This window comes from Larus michahellis, chromosome 1 (genome assembly GCF_964199755.1).
Source record: "Larus michahellis chromosome 1, bLarMic1.1, whole genome shotgun sequence".
In the NCBI taxonomy this organism is placed as follows: domain Eukaryota; kingdom Metazoa; phylum Chordata; class Aves; order Charadriiformes; family Laridae; genus Larus; species Larus michahellis.
Window position 1 is genome coordinate 146,684,012 of NC_133896.1, and position 18,038 is coordinate 146,702,049.

At 39.6% G+C, this 18,038-nt stretch overlaps 2 protein-coding genes across 7 annotated transcripts in view; both read left to right on the top strand.

Moving 5' to 3' along the window:
• LOC141751017 (arylsulfatase D-like) overlaps positions 1 to 3,480 on the top strand; it is a 16,438-nt gene extending 12,958 nt beyond the window's left edge. For both annotated transcript variants that reach the window (XM_074607156.1, XM_074607162.1), the window contains exons 8-10: positions 1,600 to 1,762; positions 2,442 to 2,563; positions 2,984 to 3,480. In XM_074607156.1, coding sequence (XP_074463257.1) covers positions 1,600 to 1,762; positions 2,442 to 2,563; positions 2,984 to 3,351 — 653 coding nt within the window. In that variant the 3' untranslated portion in view covers positions 3,352 to 3,480. The remainder of the gene's footprint in view (positions 1 to 1,599; positions 1,763 to 2,441; positions 2,564 to 2,983) is intronic.
• The window catches only part of LOC141750988 (arylsulfatase D-like), a 27,279-nt gene continuing 12,680 nt past the window's right edge, over positions 3,440 to 18,038 (top strand). The window contains exons 1-8 of one of the 5 annotated variants that reach the window (XM_074607124.1): positions 3,440 to 3,575; positions 9,483 to 9,552; positions 10,469 to 10,609; positions 11,431 to 11,552; positions 12,463 to 12,585; positions 14,089 to 14,512; positions 15,578 to 15,714; positions 17,453 to 17,587. In XM_074607124.1, coding sequence (XP_074463225.1) covers positions 9,500 to 9,552; positions 10,469 to 10,609; positions 11,431 to 11,552; positions 12,463 to 12,585; positions 14,089 to 14,512; positions 15,578 to 15,714; positions 17,453 to 17,587 — 1,135 coding nt within the window. In that variant the 5' untranslated portion in view covers positions 3,440 to 3,575; positions 9,483 to 9,499. Of the gene's footprint in view, positions 3,576 to 6,360; positions 6,480 to 9,482; positions 9,553 to 9,904; positions 10,174 to 10,468; positions 10,610 to 11,430; positions 11,553 to 12,462; positions 12,586 to 14,088; positions 14,513 to 15,577; positions 15,715 to 17,452; positions 17,588 to 18,038 lie in introns of those variants that run through there. The other 4 variants (XM_074607117.1, XM_074607127.1, XM_074607135.1 and 1 more) reach the window with 4 other exon arrangements.

Below are 18,038 nucleotides of genomic sequence, written 5' to 3' on the forward strand. Positions count from 1 at the left end.
ATACCTGTAAATCTGTTCTCAAGTAAAAGGCACTAGAAAAAAATGTGATAGTTCCGTATGTTGAATTCTTTCTCTCTGAGGATTTTTACCTCTCTCCGCAATAGGACTGTTTCCTGATTTGCTCATTTATTTTTCTCATTATGTTCCAGAGATCATTGCTCTCCAGGTAATCAATACAGAATAGAGTAAGGGCACATTGTGTCGTGACTTGCCACAATAATTTATTCCCTGTATGCTTTCATATTCCAACCAAAATCAGTGATTGGCATAAAATCCAAGTTGCCTTAGTGGCCTAAGAGGATCTCACTCTATCTCCTGCTCATCCCTTTCTGCTGTGAATCATTTTGCAACCTGCTGAGCAGTGCGGTGGCTTTTTTGAAGGCCAAAGGATAGGTATTCATTGCATTTTCCCCCACCTGCCCCAACAGCCCTGTGTCATCCTGTGACCTCTCAGGGACATGTGACAATATGTGCCAGGGCTTAGGCTCTGTTATCACTGGTGAACCATCCACCTCTTGCCCAAACTTTTGATGTTTTTATTTTCTGAAAACAGGTTTCTTCCATTTTAAAACCTTCTTGAGCTGCTCCACAGGGCACAGCAGAGGTCAAAGACATGGAATTTTGTCCCCCATGAGGTGGATGCTCTGCTGCTGAGCAATGGAGGTCTCTGGCCCTTGTGAAAGGGAAGGGCTTTCAATTAATCTGTTCCATCCTCCATCTCACTCGTGCTTTTGCTTTAGAAAGTGCTTCTCTTTGTGGGTAAGACTGATTCATAAGCCTGATAGGATGTAACAAAAACAACGTTTATTCCATCTTAAATAGGTAAATACTGTCTTCATACAGCCAGCATCAGGATGCTTCATTAGGTTAGTTTCTGTTAGTAGCAAGTTGAAAAAAGATGTTTTCCTGCCATTTGAAGTAAAGCGTATATAGTACCATTTCATAGGTTTGGAGGTTTTTTTGCTTCTGAGTTAAGAGATGTTGTGTTAAGCATTGGGAGAGCCAGGTCCAAAACTCAATTTCAAAAAAGGAGGAGATGCATAAGGCATATGGAAATGTAAGTGCTAAGGACACATATTGGAAGGGAATCCATGGGTATAAAGAGAGAAATATTTTTTTTTTAGCTGTTTATTAAAATAGGATACTAATTAGTAAGTCTTGTGTAGGTTTAAAGAGAATATCAAGTATTTCTTAAGTCTAGTGAGTTCTTCTGGTATCCAGTTCCCCCTCTTTTCTTTTACTGGGAAGCTCTTCAATAACACAGGTGAATGCAGGCAACCCATGAAATGGAGGATAACAGAAGACTGAAGCTGTTTTATTGTTGCTGAGCATAGGTTTTCAAAGGTAGATTTTATTATTTCCACCCTCACCTGTGTTCAAAGTAAAGATTGCTTCCCCCTGTCTTTCTAGGTTTGGATGAGTTGTATGTCACATTTTGAGGCCTTCTAAAGTATGTGAAGTCCAATGCAGATTGAGAATCAAATCTGTTGGACAAGCAGTGTATTAGTGCATCTTTTTCTGTACATTCAAGTGCAACAAGCCAATGAAGAAGTTTGTGTTTGCCTCTGAACTGCCATATGTTGATTCATTTCACTGCAGGTGGAAAAGGCATGGGAGGCTGGGAAGGAGGGATCCGTGTGCCAGGAGTAGTTAGGTGGCCAGGAGTGTTACCTGCAGGCACAGTTATTGATGAACCTACGAGTCTTATGGATATTTATCCCACGCTTGTTCATCTGGCTGGAGGAGTATTGCCACAGGACAGGTACGGAGATGTTTTCAACAGGAGAAACTGGTAGGTGAACTAACTGCTAAAAATTGGCTGTGTATCATCCTTGGAGATCCTGGAAATACTGCTCAGCCTCAAGCCTGGTCTGAGATTTTAAATTAGTGAGCAAACTCTCCCAGATAAGCCCACAGGTGTGCTCCTGGCCAGAGGTGCTGTTCCTGCCAAAGACCAGGTGCTAGTTTCAAACACAGGTTCCTGAACGAGTTCAGGAAAGAACTGGTGGATGAGGTTGTTCTGGCACTGACTGACTTGAATTATGGACACCTACAAATACCTCCTAAAGCCATTAAACCTGACCTTGCTCAACGTATTTCTTTAAGCTCCTTTGAAAATAGCTACATGTAAACAATTATGAGTTTGGTATTGATTTCCCTAAAAAATTACTTTTTTCTGCTAGACCAAGCTCTAAATATTGTTTATGCGTTGCTAAATGAATGATTGCTAAAGTTGAACCAGCCATTTAAAAAAAATAAAAATATTATTACCTAGGGATTTAAATATTGCCCTGGTAGTCTGCTGGCTGCTCTAAATCTGTGACCAAATTATGCTATACGCTGTTCCAAGCACTGGTGCAGACAATACAAAGGCGGTGATAAGTACGCGGTTCACTGTCAGGTTTGTCCCTGCCTGAATACGCTTCTCCCCATTATATTAGGGTGATTGATGGACGAAATTTGATGCCTTTACTACAAGGAAGAGCTCAAAAGTCAGAGCACGAGTTCCTGTTTCACTATTGTGGGTCCTACTTGCATGCAGTGCGGTGGCACCAAAAGGACAGTAAGTATAAATGTTTCTTCCGTGGTAACCGCAAAACATGAGTTTTCTCCTTTTGATAACGATCTTGCTAACTGACAAATTTATTGCATGAAATTGTTGTGCCTGACATACCAGTGACTCTGGCCAGCTGGACGTGTCTTAAAGAAAAAAAATACTTAAGTCACAAACCCTATAGGAAGTGGGGTGGGAATATAGGCTGTCTACTACTACACTGGAAATTTAATCTGGTTTTCTTCATATTTCTAGTGTTTTCCTTCAAAGTCAGTAATCCACACAGTGAACCTGATTTGTGGTGATGGGGTCGCCAGAGTGTGTGTGAAGAGGTTTCCTTAGTAAATAGATGTACTCCTGTTGCTTGAAAGCACTTTCTGTTTTCCTCTATTGTCTTGTAGTTGTGCCATAAGATTTCTTTCCTGCCAGGTGGAGCCATCTGGAAGGCTCATTACGTGACCCCCATCTTCCGTCCTCTCGGAGCTGGGGGTTGTTATGATGGAGGATTTTGCCCATGTTTTGGGGAAGGTGTGACCCATCATGACCCTCCGTTGCTGTTTGATCTCTCACGAGACCCTTCTGAAGCCAAACCTCTGTCGGCTGACACCGAGCCCCTCTTTGACACTGTAGTAAGGAAGATTGGAAGAGCCATAGAAGAGCATCGCAGGACACTGACTCCAGTCCCAGAGCAGCTCTCCTTGTACAACATCATGTGGAAGCCGTGGCTGCAGCCATGCTGTGGGACCTTCCCATTCTGTTGGTGTGATAAGGAAAGTGACAGCACACAAAGTTTGTGAGACGGATGTCTGCTAACATGTCCTGTGGCACTGAGTCTCCTGCTGACAAAGTCTGCTGAAAATAATTGTGTCCTTTCTCTATCTGAGAAGCGAAGCAGATGAAAATAAAGAAAAGGAATGTTGATCAGAGATTTTCCCCTTCTTTCTTCACCGCTAGCCAAAGTTCTAAGGAAATCCTGTCTGGTGTGGTAAAGGGCTTGAATGGAGACTAGTTTTGCAGATTGGTATGTAAGAGATGACTGTAGAGTTATATGCCTAATCTCTGTCTAATTTCTACCTGATGAAGGAAGACAATTGGAGAACTCTGCAGAGAGCCTAGTGTATGGTGCTGAGCAGGCAGCGGTAAGAAATACCAGACTTACGCAGAACTCTAGAGACAAACTGCAAACATCTATAGTCCACAAATCATGGTCGTACTCTATTCAAACGTAATAATTTGAGTCATCATTGCTTCCTGTACTGCTCTGTTATCTCTGCAGAAATATTGTTGAGAAGTTGAGCAATACCTGAGACCGAGCAAATCTGATTTAGTGAGGGATCATCCTCAAATAGCAAATAGCTTTTTGAACAGACTAACAATAGCCTATATGACAGACAGTATGAAGTGCAAAATGTTGATGTGCAGTACACCTCTGCAGCAGTTACAAAACAGAGAGAAGCATTTTGCTTTTCAGAAAAAGGTCCTGCTGCATGCTTATTTGGCAAATGGCAATTTTAATGCCTATAAGATGCCAAGAGAAATGTTTTGGATTAATAGTTTGCACTGTTTCAATGTCAATTCAAGAAAAATAAGGTTCATTTGAGAGTTACATTGGAATTAATGTTTAAAAATATTTGGTAGCACTATGTACAGGTTTACGAACTACAACTTGTAAAAAGGGATCTTGCCAATACTAGTTAAAAACCTAAAAAAAAAAAACCAACACCAAACAATCGAAACAAAAAAACCTGTGGTGTTGTGACCCTAGCCAGACTTTCTAAGGAGATGTGACTTTGCATTGAATTTTGCAGTGAAATTTTAGGTCTTTGGACTGTATTCTTTTTGCTATTTGTGCAGGAATAGATGAAGTCAGAGTTTCTTATAAGCATGCTGCTAGAACTCCAGAAAAATTGGAGTTTGAATTTAGTAAATGGAAAAAGATTATTTTAGGTTTTGTTTTGTTGTTGTTTGCCCCCTTGAATACCTCTGCAAGCATTTTACTTGTTCAGCCAGTTTAGCTGATTAACAGTTTTCTTCTTATCCCTTAGCGTTTTTTCCTAAGTGTGACATAGAAACAATTTTACAAATTTCTGTTTGTGTGATTTCAATATTTATGTTCTTCACTACTGTAAGTTCACTTACAGTGAAACTGTAAGTTCACTTACAGGAAACTTTGACAAGTTTCCTAAACTTGTCAAAGGTACTTGAGACTATATGAATACCAGTGTTTGCTTTTAGTACTCAGACATGTGCAAAATGCCAGATAGAAAGCGGCGGTATAAAGCACACAGTGACGCCAAAATTAAGTTTTTGCTGGCAGAGAAGTTGCCTGTCTGCAGCAGTGAGAATACAGCGGCTTCCAGGGCTCAGGTGCAGCGAAAAACCAGTTAGCTGAAGAGGAGGAAATACTGCAGGGCTCAAAATGCAGAGATAAAAATCATCTCCTTTCTGCTTCATTGTTACAAAGTTCTTTTTCAAAAAAAAAAAAAAAAAAATAAAAAACCAGTAAGGTCTTGGTTTACAGCTTAGTTCTGTTGAAGACAGTAAGTAATCTTACAGCTGTGTTGGGTGACTAATGTAGTGGTGAGGAACAGGATGCAAGGTCTGTGCTAGCAGAATGTCTCTTCTGCGTCCAGGTGGGGGTTTGGGGTTGTTTTGGGTTTTGATTCAGGTTTTGGGGTTTTTTTTGATAGGTTGTTTTTTAAGATGTGCCAGCAGCAGCGTGGGCACATCTTCAGTAGTGATCACATGGTGAGAAAGATGTAAACAGTCTAGAAAGGCTGACAGAAAAGTTTAGTCATCGTTTGGACCAAAGACAGATGGAAGTTAATACTTATGTTACTGGCAACTTTTAAAGATCCATCTTTCCCAAAGCATGACATAATTTTTGAGAAATACATTTTTTTTTCAAGAAAAATCTTTGCACCAGAAGCATCACAAGCTGTTAAGTAATCATACAAAATAAGCAGTATAGTCAAATAGGTATGAGTAAAAGTAGTCCAATTTGAAAACTAATAAAAATAATTGAGTACAGTCATAAGTGCGAGGAAGTCAACAAATAAAAAACTGCTTCCAACCATGATCATCCTGTGTATTATATGAATCTGACAGTTTAAGCTGCTTCATGTTTCCACCTCACTGACTCCTACTGACTTCTCTAGGACAGAGTGTTAAATTCAGCATTCGCTGTATTCACATAACTCGGAGAACTGAAATGTCAACAAACGAATAGATGAGAGCTCGTCTAAGTAATTGCTTAAGGCCTTTTGAAGGGTAAAGTGTATTATAACAGAGTTAAGTTATGAAAGAAGTGGTGGGGGGGGGAATACTACACTTTCGGTTCTTGAGGGGAAGAAAGTGCAATTAATATCTTCAGCACAGGTAGGTCTAACTTTCCTGAAAGTGCAATGAAGAAGAAAAGACAACGTGACAGACGAAAAGGGGGAGGACAAGCTAGTCCTCCTATCCTGCCTGGAAGGCTGGAAAAGTAAGGTGGGAGAAACAGAATCCCGGGGCTCTGAGTGCTGTGGTGTTATTATTTACAGCATCTCTTTTGAGGCACTGAAAGAGAGCAGTGACAGGCTCTATACAAATCTGCAGAGAATTAACTGGATAGGGAGTTTAGTAAAGGCAGTAGCCATGTTGTGCCAGTATTTCAAGAATAAGGACTTTGTACTCCGCCTGGAATTCATGTAAAAACTGCATGGCGGTTCCAGTTTGCTGGCTGTTGCTGGCAGGGATCCCAGGCGGTTTCTGTGCTGGAGACTGGGGGAAGGGAGAATAAGAGGAAAAGGAGCAAGTCCCAGCCTGTTTCCTCCCACACACATCTTAGAGGATCAGGACTCCTCAGCACTCCAAGGAGCAAGAGGGATTTCAGAGCCAGAAGAATAATTGAGATAAGGGTTTGTTTTCCACATTGTTAAAAGGGGTTAGCCTTTTTTTTTTATCAGTCTTGATGATCATTTATTGTGGCGTACTGGCTTACAGAGGGAATTGCTATCTGTTGTTTTCTCGGAATTCTGTACGTAGCTCTGCTGATTTCTAGAGGCTGATGTTAGATTTATGAATTGTTTGTTTCATTTAACAGCTAAGGACACTCGACAAGTCCTAGGGCCCAGTGTTAGGTTTATCACATTCTAGCGATGTCAGTGAGAGCTCTGTTTTCAGAAGGAATTGGTCCCTAACAGAGAAATGTGAATATGCATATTTAAATTGCTATTTTTTTTAAACAAGCCTGGTACTTCTAGTCCTTCAGTAAAGATAGTGCTCCTGAAATGGCTTGCAGTAAAGCAGGAAGCGCTAATTTTAATTGTCATAGACAATGGTATTAAGACCCAAATATCGTTTAAAACCACCACTGCACCTCCCTGGTTTTAAATTCACTGCTTGGCTGAGAGGGGTTGTGCAAAGTCTCTGTCTAAATACCAACATGCCTGCTGTGACCAGCTGGCTGTGCTGCGTGGACCTGTGCAGAGAAAGTGGAAGGCAGTGGGGCTGCTATACCAGCTTAGAAAGCTTATCAACGCCCATAGAAAATCAAGAGATTTCTTAGATGTCCAGATCCATCTGGTTCCTTTGCACCACTACAGCTCACAAGGGCTGTGATGATCCTCAGCTACTCGGCGTAGGCTGAGAACATTTTCACTTAAACAGTTTTGGCTTAATGATGTACTCTGAACCCTTTGAATGCAACGTTGCCTACCAGTTGCTGGAGAGGTAGAGCTCTGTCTCCATTGTTAAAGCACCGTGAAGATGTTTCCATTATAGACATGGACCAGAGCTGTTGCTAGTTCTTCCTTCTTGCAGGTTAATGCCTTCATGCACTTGCCTGATTGTCACCTCAGCACTGTCCTATGGGGCCATAGTTCCTCGGGGCTTCGGGGGGAGTGCAGCCAGGCTGTGGTTCTGAGACACCACTACAAATAAAAGAGTTGAGCTCTTAGTAGCGAATCCTTTGTTTCACATTAATATAGCCTGCTTTTCGAAGAATGATATTAGGCTTCTGGCATCTGCATTCACAGCAAGGTCTTGCTTCAAACAGCCAATACCTTGAGTCAGAGAGATCTTGGTGCATCCCCGTTAATTATTCCGAGTGGGCAGGGAGGATGAGCTCTCAGTACTGTCTTTCAGGATCTTGCCAATAGGAAGGAGAAGCATCATCAACCCTATGGAAAATTCTGTAACTAATAGAGATTGAGATTTTTTTTTCTAAATTCTTGTTTTATTTTTATTTCCCATATTGTCTCAGCCATAGCCAAACAAGCATCCAGGTGTTACTTGGGAAAAATTGTCAATGGACCCCACGTTCTGACTCTTTATACTATTTTCCTAGTCAGAATAACAGCATCTACTATTTTTTGATCCTATGGCTCATTCTTTGAAATGCATAGGGCAGGATTATACTCTGGTCTGGCCAGTTTAGTATTCCTCAGATATTCAAGGTAACTGTAGCACTCCTATGAACCAAAAAGACAGAAAAAAGTTCTCTTAGAAAATGTTCTTTTTTCCCACTGGATAACATGCTGATTTGGGGCGGGAGGGGGAGGGAAACAAGAAAACCCCACCAAAACCCACAAGTCTTTCATTAGTCAAGATGGAACTTTTCAATTCTCTGTGTAGAAGTGATTTTATGTTTACAAACGTGCTTTTAGTTGTTATAGAAAGTAAATTTTCATATTAGCTTCACTCTGTTCCTTAATAGAGCTGACAACATTTTGTTCTTGTGCTGGTTTGAAATGGAAAGAAGTGTGGAAAAGTAGGGATTTCACATGGATGGGATATTTCAGATTTTTATCTCTTTTCACAGTGAAGGAATTAATGTCATCTCTAATTTACTTCAGTGTACAGCATGAAGATGAACATATGCCAGAGCTGGTTTATCATATACTTCTGCATGACTGTTTGCATGATTCCACCGCAATATTTTCTGCATATCCTTTAGTCTGTGACTATCCACAAGGAAAAGACATTTCCCAAGCCGTTCTTTGTCTGAAGTGACTAGCTGTGCTCTCTGTTTCAGCAAGCATAGAAAACTGCTTCCACTCATAAAATTTGCTTTGCCAGATAAAACCAAATATTTAGAAACTGCAAGGTTATTTCTAAGTTTTTAAAGTCCAGGTTGAGTTCACAGAGTTGCCAACTAGAAGAATTGTCTTGTTAAATTTATAAACGATACTAAACCTTGAAGTCCTTTAAGGAAATAATCATAATGCTATTTATGTTTCTGGACAGTTTTTAGTAACGTTCAGATAGAAACACTTCCTTGAATGTACTAGATGGCATCCAAACCTAAGAATGTTACAGTTCCTTCCCTAAGAATTACACACCAAATATTACTTTCCAGGATGGCTTTTCTTGGAGGCATTTTTTTGTAGTTCCTAAACTAACAGTAAGGATTAGATTATTTTCCTGAACCTTAAAGATCATTTGAGGTTAATTAAAATGAGATATTAGTTTTATTTATCATTACCTCCTGTTTGTAAAATGGTGAAAACCTTCTTTTCCGTGAACGCCAACAGTTCTGTGTGTGTATTGAGTCATTGGCACCTTTATCATTTGTTCAAAGCGATGGGCACTTAGCATTCATGTCAAACACTCACAAGTCCTGTGAAGTTGCTGGCAGCTGAAAAGAGGCCAGATCTTGCAAAGCTGCGTGCTGTGCTATCTATTCTGACCTTACCGGTCCTCAGAAGTGCTCTTTCTGCCTTGCCGTGTCAGTTCATTGGGGCTCTGCTAGCGCACGCTCAGGAATGCAGGGCCTGCGTAATCAAGCCCTAGGAGTTCAGTCCACCTCTGCTGTAGCTGGCTGCAGACAGTGGGCAATATGATTGCAGTAATGCAGGGCAGTTAATGACTAACCTCACAGACAAGATCACCAGAGCTACTGGGCTCTGATTTTTTTTAATTATTATTATTTTTCCCCCCCAAACAGGATTTGTGTAACCAACTATGTACCTGTTTCATACAAGGGGAAGCCATGAAGTTTACCAGAGAAAGCAATGGTAAGAGGTGACATACACTGAGGGTCTTCCTGTTTTTTACATACTGTGCTTAAGAAAATTGCTTAAGAATATTTAAACAGATTTATTTATTTTATTTTTTTAGAAACTCATTGAGAATCTGAGAGCAGTTAATACAGATTTAGAACTATTGTTCTTTCAAGGCTTTTTACCCTGCTTCTATAGGACATGGAAATTTAGGAGCGTATGTAATACATGTTACAGTACATTTAATATGCATTTGTCACATTGTGTTAACTATTAATAAACTTAGAAGCCAGCTGATATTTTCTAGCATATGTATTTTACTTCAGGTGAACCTCTGTAAGCCGCCTCTTACAAACTAACACTAAAATATGCTGAGTTATTCTTAGGGTCTTGTAGGAAGATAACCGAGGTTAAGACTATTGCTGCAACCTTGATTTTGCAGATGATCCCATGGCTGAAAGAGCACTTTCCAAATGCTGTGCGTAGCACTGGCTGCAGTGGGTGCAATAGTCAAGGCATTGCCGTTATAACCAGTGTGGCCCCACACCAACCACCTCCATGCTCCTGTCCCACTCGTTCCACCAGCCTTGACAGGAGTGTCCTACACCCCTGTACAAAGGGTGCTTCAGGAGACTTGCAAGCATCCAAGCACTCATTCTTCTGGCAGCATCTGCTGAGACCAGTGCAAATCTCTATAAAGAAGTGCATATAAAAGATTCCTGTGCGAGTAAAAAAAAAAAAAAAAAAAAATTTCTGGTTTTAGAAAACTCGGGAACTTTTGTAAATATTCAGGAGCTCCATCTGCTGGCAGCATTTGGTAGCTGTTTGCATTTATACTGAGTCCTTCTAAAACTTTAAGAATAGTAGTTTGAAGTCTATTGTAAAGCTTACAAATGTTTTTGTAATATTACCTCTTTACTTTTAATTTCAGGAGCTGCCTGAACATTTGGTTAACATTATGCTTGTTTCCAAGAACCTGTGTATCAAATCCTTCAAAACCCAATTTTTTACTGATACTGGCTGATGATCTTGGCATTGGAGATGTGGGTTGCTATGGCAATGATACAATAAGGTAAGAACGTATTCTATGACATAAATGATCCCTTCCTGGTGAGTTTCAGTGGTAAAAAACACTAATGACACTTAGTATTCATTATTATGGATTAATTTATCTAGATACACTTCTTTTCAAACCATGTACAAAATAAATGATCTACAGTAGTTCCTGCGGGACTAATAATTACACAAGCATGCTGAAGCAAATTTCTTGGACTTCTAATCTTCAGCATATACAGTCAGAACTTTGCAAATGTGTCTGTGCACTGTATCTGCCAGGCATGTGTATAATTTACAAGTTTCCACAACTCCAGGGTTGAAAAATCAAGGGCTAAGATTAGAATTTAATATCAGCTAACAACTCTAGAAGGCTTGTTATGAAATGACAGCTCAGTCTATGTGATATATTTATCCCTAGTGCAGTTATCAGTCTATATATAGATTGATTGATTGATAGAATGATTGTATGTATATCCTGTGTTTACTCTAACCCATTATAGTCTTGGAAATTGTGTTGTCCTGTATCTATTAATGGAATCTTTTTCACTATGCTTCATGAGCTTTTGATATGGGCAGGCAACCCGAAATGTCTTTTTTTTTTTCTATTTTTTTTTTCTTTTTAGTTATTAATAAAAACATATTTATCCATGGGAAATTAATTTCAAAGGAGTCAAGGTATCTCAAAAAATATATAACACAGAGCTTTCCTAGTTGAGTTGTAGATAAAGAGAGTTTTGTAAATATGATGGTGATATCCTCAACAAAACTAGGAGGAGAGAGATATCACAAACTTCTGTGTCATACATTTTTTATCAGAGATGGGATTTTTCTCTTTAGGACCCCTAACATTGATGGCCTGGCAGAGGAAGGAGTGAGACTTACTCAGCACATTGCTGCAGCTGCTGTCTGTACTCCGAGCAGAGCAGCTTTCCTGACTGGCAGATACCCCATCAGATCAGGTTGGGCCTCTCTCTAATGGTTCACTGCAGTTTGTCTAGCCATTGCTGCCATTAAAAATCCCCTTAAATAAACCATTTTAAAGACTAGTTAATCTAAGGATTTGGCATCTCAGTGAGATGGGTGAAAATGAAGATGACTAGATGTAGCGATTGATTTCTGTGGAAAAATCCCCACATAATGTGCAGTTAATGCGGCTAAATGACAACACAGAAATGGGTGAAAATCCAAACAACACAAAGCACCCAGAAGTAGAAACATGAAGGATAAAATTTTGTAAACACTCTGTGTTCAGTGGTATTAAGGTTATATTAAGTAATGTGTAATATTTTGAATACCTCGGCAAACTTTTTCATAGTGAAATATGTCAGACTGTGGAAAGTTCTCAACAATTATGTTTTGAAACAACTTAACTTCAGCCATGTAAATTCACAACAGAAAACTTCAGCCACTGCATAGAGCAGTAGTAATCAGTGCAGCTCCTCTGATGTGATTCTGACTTGCTAAAGGAGAAATGTGATCATGAGCTGTACATTTTAGAAGTGTGTACCCCTGACTTTGTAAGCCTTTTGTTGTAAATAAAACTTTTTTTCTCTTTTTTTTTTTTTTTAATTATATTTTGATAGAACTTTGGTTGTAAGAGGCTGCCTAATGTCTGAACACAGGCATCTTAGTGCCATTTGTGGACGCCCCAGAATAGCTGAGGCATCTGCATTGGACTAGCAGATAATGACATGGGACTTGGAGGAGACATCATTCTGGGGGTCAGTCAGAATATCCCAGGGCATACTGAATGGCTTATAAAGGGCACTAGGCTTAGGCAACTGAGTCCCATTCATTAGAAAGAGCAATCTGAGAACAAAATAAAATAAGCCAGATTTTGAGTTTTTAAAGTCTGTTACTCCTCCCTAGGCATGGCATCAAGCACTCAACGGCAGGTTCTCTTTTGGAACGGGTGTTCTGGCGGGCTCCCACCAAATGAAACTACTTTCGCCAGAATACTGCGCCAGCGAGGTTATTCTACAGCACTTGTAGGTATGAGACACGGCAACTTGCCGCATTTACATTGCTTGTTATTCAAATGAGGCTGCTTCTGTAAATATTTTTCGTTGCCAAAATGCCTAGGATCATTTAAACTAGAGTTTCTTGTATACATAACTTTCCAAATCAGCAGGGTTTTTAGAATGCTCGCAGTGTCAGCACAGCATATCCGATAAATCCGAACTGAGGGTGTATGGAATACGTAGATGTACACTGCAAAGAGAAGTAAATGCAAAGGCGAGAATCTTGTTTGCGCAGTACAGATTGCTTTAGGAAGAACCAACAGAGATATTCACTGATCTATTAGAGCAGAAAAATCTTGTCTGCCAGCTGGTACCCAGACACTACAGTGGTCTTAATTATATCTGGTGGCTAGATTTTTCTGTTATTTATCCATCCTGCTTATTATCACAGTTAAGACTCTAAAAGTGCCTTATTTTCTGCAAAAAGAAACTCTACCAAAAAAGCTGAGAGAGTCCCATTGACTTTAGTGGCTTTTGGATCAGAATACATATCCAAAAAAAAGAAAATCCTATTAACTTTTTCATTAATTTTGCCTGAACAGCTATTAAAGGCTGTGTCTTTCAAGCACCTCGTGTTTTTAAACGCTTTTTGATGTAGTCAAAGGTGTCATGTGCTTAATAGTAATTACTGTGATTTTCACACCTCTGCTCGGTTCCGGCACACTGAGGTGTCATTTAGTTCCTGAACTGAAGTGAGTCTTAGCAGTGTACTGACTTCACACAAGCCTGCGCGAAGGGGTGAGCTTTCCCTGGTTCACTGCAGTCTAGTATAGCTTATACTATACTATGTACAGTCCATTCATATACACACGCGCAGAGCTGGTTAGCAGTTCTCAGAAGTTACTTGTCTAGGTAATAGCCCCTACGTCCTAAGTTATAGTCCTTCAGTGTCAGGATAATTACACTGCCCTGTAATATGACTTCATTAAGGTTCATTATCGGTGTGTGACGTATTCTAATATGCCCAATTGTACTGGATAATTGGAATGGCCTATTTTTGCTACTTATTTTAGGATGACTATAGACAGACAGAGCTAACATGTACACCTTCTTCCTGAAATTTGTTCCTGGACTGTGAAGGTCTGATAAAATTTGTGTGTAAATTAGTTCATATTTTTGCACTTATCTGTTTCTTTTGGCACAAGGGTTTCTCCAGTTTCTCCCCATCGGTTTACCCATTACCAAATGGCTACTTCATCATGTGAAAAATAATAAGCACCAACTATTGCAACCCTATTTGTTCTTATTCAGGGAGGCGTCTGAGCTGGACCATTGCCCTGGATGGAATTTTGACAGATAGGTGAGGAAACCCAGCTGTTCTAGGCAGATAAAGTCCCCGAGTCTGTCCCCATTCCACATCAGGTCCTCCCTTGGCTGCACCTTAACTGCGAAGTTCAGCCAACCTAATAGAAATAGGGCAGGCACACCCGAGAGTAACGACGTTGGATTTAAGATCTTTGTTTTATATTTTCAGGGAAGTGGCATATGGGTGTGAACTGCAAATCCCGCCGTGATCACTGCCACCATCCTTTAAATCATGGCTTTGATTATTTTTATGGCATGCCTTTTACCCTTTTGAATGAGTGTCAAGGCACAGATGACCCCGAACTGGCCAAGTCTTTGCAAGATACATATTGGTTTTACACACAGATGATCATCCTTGCAGTGTTTACTCTTTTGATTGGAAAACTTGCCAATTTATTCTCAGTAAAATGGAAAATAATCATATGTCTGGCCATCTGTGGACTCCTGTATTTCATCTCCTGGTTCTCCAGCTACGGTTTAACCAAGTACTGGAACTGTATCCTGATGAGAAACCATGATATCACTGAACAACCGATGAATCTAGAAAAAACTACTTCTAATATGCTGAAGGAGGCAGTTTCATTCATTGAAAGGTAACAAAAAAAATTGTATTGTGTTTTAAGGACTTTTAAAAATAATGCAATTACTGTATCCTACACCACTAGGTTAGGCAGCTGGCATGCTGAACTACCCGTCCTGATGCTGGCCGGTAATTTGTTGTTTTCAGGCATCCCCCTACTTGTCAGCATCCAACTGCTGCCCTTCGTCTTATACATAGCTTGTCAGCTCCTCAAGAAAAGGAAGATGATTTTTTGTGTGTTTATGTTTTATTCACCTAATACAAAGGGGTTCTGGCCAAGGACTGGGCCTTCTACCTGTAGGAACAGACAAATGATCTTAGCCTGATGAATGGACTGTCATAGAAAGTGTCATATGAAGTTAGTGTCTTACAAACAGGAGGGTGATAGTGAGTTTTGCTTTGTTTTGTTTTCCAAAGGTGTCCTTCATTTACAGTACTATTAGTAACCTCAGCTGGAACTGAGCAAACCACTAAGTCTTTAAAAGTATTCACGTGTCAAGTCTGGACACATCCTTGAATAAGATTATACTATTTCTGTCAGGATTTACAGGTTGTTTCTTTGTTTTTTGAGGGAAATTGGAGGTAAAATAAATTCCTTCTGTAAAACTTTGAGCACAGATAGTCTCAAGTTCCTACTGTATGCTGCCTGGCCTGATGTTAAAGGGATACGGTTCCCCTGTGGGTGCAGTGTCATATCTGCCTCTTCCATGAGGATGTCTCAGATGCTCAGTGACATCCATGTTTAAGTTTAAGCAAGTGAGTCCAATTATCCTTGCCTCTGAGAGTGTGTCAGTCTTTTGGCTATGAACTTATTTATTTAATGTTCTACACGTGTCTAATTTGGAACCAGAAAAAGAAAGGCCCCGTTACTATTTTGGTCTTAATACAGAACCAGCATCTTTGAGGGGTATTTTAACCCCCTCTGTCTCCCAAAACCTCAAAAATGCAAAGATGTCAAAATAAAAAATTTTTGGTTTAGACCACAATTTTTATTGAGATAGTCACTACAATACCTCTGTTATATTTTGGGCTGAGCGACAGTTTGCAGAGAAATTACTATTGTTTTCTTTTATTTCAGAAACAAGCATAGACCATTTCTTCTATTTGTTTCCCTTCTACATGTTCACACCCCCCTCATTACCACAGAGAAGTTTCAGGGAAGAAGCAGGCATGGCCTATATGGAGATAACGTAGAGGAGATGGACTGGATGGTGGGTAAGTGATCTTCTTGAAGAAAGTCCTTCATTTATTTGAACGTGGAAAAGAAACTAAAGGGGTGCTCAGAGAATTCCCTTTTTGCATATATCAAAAATCAGTGAACTTGTCTTGAATACACAGTTGTCTCCAGAGATTTCCATTCCATTACCACACCTTTTGTTTTTATATCTGAAGATGAAAAATTCTCTTTGTGAGGATTTGTTTTCTCTTTTTTTTTAATTGACAAACTTCTGTGCTGCAGTGTTAAATGCAGTAAAATAATCAAATATATGCTTGATCACGTTGTTAATCAAAATGTATGACATGTCTCCATCTCCCAGAAGATATAAGTAATGCTGCTGCTGAATACTACATTATACGGTGGTTGGTTTGTGTACTTGTTTATTTTTACCAAAGAATAATCCTTGGAGCAGAAACCAGAACTCCCACCTAGACAAAAGGCCAAATTAAAAAGCTATGGATTTTCACTTAATAAATTGTGTGAAGTCTGTACATCGTGAATACTCACTTAGGTTTACATCTAGGCTCTGAGTGCCAATTAGGTTTTTAAACCTTAAATTACTATTTTAATTAGGTTTTTAAGCCTTACTTAGTCATTCCTTTCTGCTTCAGTGAGAGGGAGGGAAATAGCTACTGTTTGTATTTAGTCAAAAGTGAATATTTGACAAAGTGTTCGCCTCCTGTCCAGGCCAAGGTTCAGTCCCTGAACCTTTTCTTCCTCCAATAACCATGTTTACAAAATTGTATTTTGTATTTTTGGCACCAGTTACCTTCAGACACAGGCTACGCAAGCAGAGCTGCATAGCAGAAATCCGATGGTGTAAGGAATATGCCTTGTATAAGCCAAACAGGATGGCAGTTAGTGAGGACAGAAGTCTCCAGGGTTGGACAGCTAAGTAAGAGATTTGAGGTCTAATTCAGAACCAATATGCCTAGACTCAATCTAAACTCTTTTTAGGGAAAGGTCAATAAGTAGTTTGACCAAGGAGACATAAGAAGTCTGTTAAAGAGAAGAGATTGAGCAAAAAAAACGATTACTGGCTTATGCTTTTTCCTTATATACTTCAGCTTTTGCTGCTGCCTCTGTAGCTATGGAAGCTGTTCTTGGAGAATATATTTGATGCAGAAAGTGATGAGGACAAGCAATCAAAGATAAATCATATTCTGTGTAAACATTTGATGCTATTGGTACCGAAAACATTCCTTATGAAGTTAGGTTTGAATTACAGTCTATGAAGTTTTTACCGCTGACATCAGAAGGTTTTGGTTGATAGTATGCAAGCTGTTCTCAGAGTCCCTGTTCAGTTCCTGGTGAGACACAGCAGTTTTCTATGATTAGGAATCTAGGCAGCACTATTATTTAAGCTTTTCAAGATGCTTGAGGCTACACAATGGAGGCAATCCTTGACTGAGATAATTTAAAGCATAAAGCTGACAGAGTATTCTGAGTAGCTTGAATAAAAGGATCATTCATTTGAATTATTTTCCAATTGGTTTTATTTTTTATTTTCCTGGTTTTATAGACGCCACACACAAATTTTGAACACATTCAGCAATTTTCCATTGAGCTCTTATTTCCGTAATGCTGGATTGCACTTTGTGTTGCTTGTGGTAGCTCATAACAGAACTTATTCAGGTAAATGGAAAGACTCCATCTTCACTGAATTTTGAGTCAAGACCTAAAAAATTTGACTGCATCTCCAGACATAATTGTGATGTTTTGCTTTGCTTATAGGCAGGCTTCTGGATGCCATTGACAAAGAAGGCTTGAAGAATGCCACGTTCATTTATTTTGCATCTGATCACGGAGGATCCTTAGAGGCTCACAGAGGAAATGCTCAGTTTGGTGGATGGAATGGGATCTATAAAGGTAAAATTTTGGCAGTGTGTACATGCATAAGACTTCCTCTTAAAAAGAAAATGACAGAAGAAAATACATCCAGATAGACTGTGTTTACTAAACGATATGCTGGGATGATAATCTTGCATTGTAGCACTGAAGCAAATTCAGGGCATCAGCTTTTCCTCTTTCAGCTCCCAGGCAGGATCACTGTCATCAAAGTTACTTCTGACAGCTATATTGTCTAACATATTTCTAAAAACCTTCAGTGATTTCCTAGATAATCCAGTTTTCGTTGTGCTACTGGAGGTTTTTTCCTGGTACCTACCTTGTATTTCCTTGCTGCAGTTTAAGCAACAGATCTTGCCCTATTCGCCAATCTACAAAGAAGAGATTCTTCCTTTCCTCCTTGCAACAGCCTGTTGTTGCAAGGTCATTGTGTATTTCAATGCTGCTATGTTCCCCTTCGTTCATCCGTTCT